Below are 2224 nucleotides of genomic sequence, written 5' to 3'. Positions count from 1 at the left end.
TTCAGATACCTGTTCGGGTATTTAATTTGACAAGAATCGTCGGGTTCGGTTCGAGAGATTTGCCCAGCCCTAATGACGGTCTTTGCATGTATATACAGTTAGCCACGTCACTAATTTCGTTAAAGAAATGGAATGAATGTTAAGATAGTAAGTAACGTTTCAACGTTTTAATAAATAAAATGATCAAAACTTGGTATTTTAGATTCGAGTAAACAATCTAAGATATAGACATTCGCTAAGTGACGATTGGGACAATTAGTTCACGTCCCTAAGCTTAGCCAAGCTTGACTAGAGTCTAAACCCAGTTGCCCTAATAATACACGTGGCATCACATATCTTTATAGCACAGACACCCCATGCTCCTATGGTCACAGTATACCTCTGGTAGAAATGGATAGAACCCATTTGAGGCCCTCTTTTCTCTTCTCATAGAGATAACACAGTTATCCCTCCCACTCCACACGCACTTCCTCACCCTCTCCTTCTCTAACAATACATCTACAAACTCCATTTTTGCTCTCCGATTTCTCAACATAACCGTTCATCTATGGCTTCAATTTCAGCCGCGGCAGCGGCCTCTACAAGACTTGCATACGCTTACACCCCGGCTTCTTCCTCGAGTACGTCCCTTGCTGTCAGTTCTTCAAAACCCACAAAAATTGTGTTTTCCTCTTCATTTACCCCTTCTCTATCTACCCTTTTGGTCAATCCCGCCGCCGCCCCAACCGGGCTCCACCAACGATTTACTGTCAGGGCCGCTAGGGGAAAATTCGAGCGGAAGAAACCGCATGTCAATATCGGAACCATTGGCCATGTCGACCATGGAAAGACCACTCTTACTGCTGCTCTGACTATGGCCTTGGCCTCCCTCGGAGGCTCAGCCCCCAAGAAGTATGACGAAATTGACGCCGCCCCAGAAGAACGCGCCCGTGGTATTACCATCAATACTGCCACTGTGGAATACGAGACTGAGAACCGCCACTACGCTCACGTGGATTGTCCTGGACATGCTGATTATGTTAAGAATATGATTACTGGTGCTGCCCAAATGGACGGTGCTATTTTGGTGGTTTCAGGGGCGGATGGCCCTATGCCTCAGACCAAAGAACACATTCTGCTTGCTAAACAAGTTGGGGTGCCAAATATGGTGGTCTTCTTGAACAAGCAAGACCAGGTTGATGATGAAGAGCTGCTTCAATTGGTTGAACTTGAGGTAAGGGAATTGTTGTCTTCATATGAATTTCCCGGTGATGACATTCCAATTGTTTCGGGCTCCGCTTTACTAGCTTTAGAGGCATTAATGGCGAATCCTGGGATCAAAAGGGGTGAAAACGAATGGGTTGATAAGATTTATGCATTGATGGATTCTGTTGATGAATATATTCCTATTCCTCAGAGGCAGACTGATTTACCATTCTTGATGGCTATTGAGGATGTTTTTACTATCACGGGTAGAGGTACCGTTGCTACCGGCAGGGTAGAGAGAGGGACTATTAGGATTGGGGACACTGTGGATATTGTCGGACTTAGAGAGACTAGGAATACTACTGTGACTGGTGTTGAGATGTTTCAAAAGACTTTGGACGAGGCGTTGGCTGGGGACAATGTGGGGTTGTTGTTAAGAGGCATTCAAAAGGTAGATATCCAGAGGGGGATGGTTTTGTCTAAGCCAGGGACTATTACTCCGCACACAAAGTTTATAGCCATTGTGTACGTGTTGAAGAAGGAGGAGGGTGGAAGGCATTCCCCCTTTTTTGCAGGGTACAGGCCACAGTTTTACATGAGGACAACCGATGTTACAGGGAGGGTGTCTACGATCATGAATGACAAGGATGAAGAATCGAAGATGGTGATGCCTGGCGACCGAGTGAAGATGGTGGTCGAGCTTATTATGCCAATTGCTTGTGAGCAAGGGATGAGATTCGCTATCCGAGAGGGAGGAAAGACAGTCGGTGCTGGTGTCATCCAGGAAATTGTTGAGTGAGCTGTCAAATACAGGAATCACAATGCTTCACTTGGTGATATATCCATGATTTTGTGAAATTAGTTCTCCTCTGGCTGCAAAGTCTTGAATTTAATTTCATATATGGACTTCTTTGGTAAACTTTTGTTGTGCATTAGTGTATCAGTTTAAGTTAAATATTGTCATAATTCAATGAAAGTCTCTTTCGTCTTGTTCATTGATTTTTGAGCAACTTATATAATAAGCTGAATTGTTATTTTC

At 44.2% G+C, this 2224-nt stretch overlaps 1 protein-coding gene across 1 annotated transcript; it reads left to right on the top strand.

The window, feature by feature from the left end:
- Positions 1-385: 385 nt before the first annotated feature.
- Positions 386-2224, top strand: LOC111405303 (elongation factor TuB, chloroplastic). Its single transcript, XM_023034124.1, has one exon. It carries the CDS (start codon positions 548-550, stop codon positions 1982-1984), a length of 1437 nt encoding a protein of 478 aa, XP_022889892.1. The 5' UTR covers positions 386-547; the 3' UTR covers positions 1985-2224.

Source organism: Olea europaea, chromosome 12 (assembly GCF_002742605.1).
Source record: "Olea europaea var. sylvestris chromosome 12, O_europaea_v1, whole genome shotgun sequence".
Taxonomy (NCBI): Eukaryota; Viridiplantae; Streptophyta; class Magnoliopsida; order Lamiales; family Oleaceae; genus Olea; species Olea europaea.
Note: the sequence above shows the minus strand (reverse complement) of the source record. Positions and strands in the feature narration are given on the sequence as shown.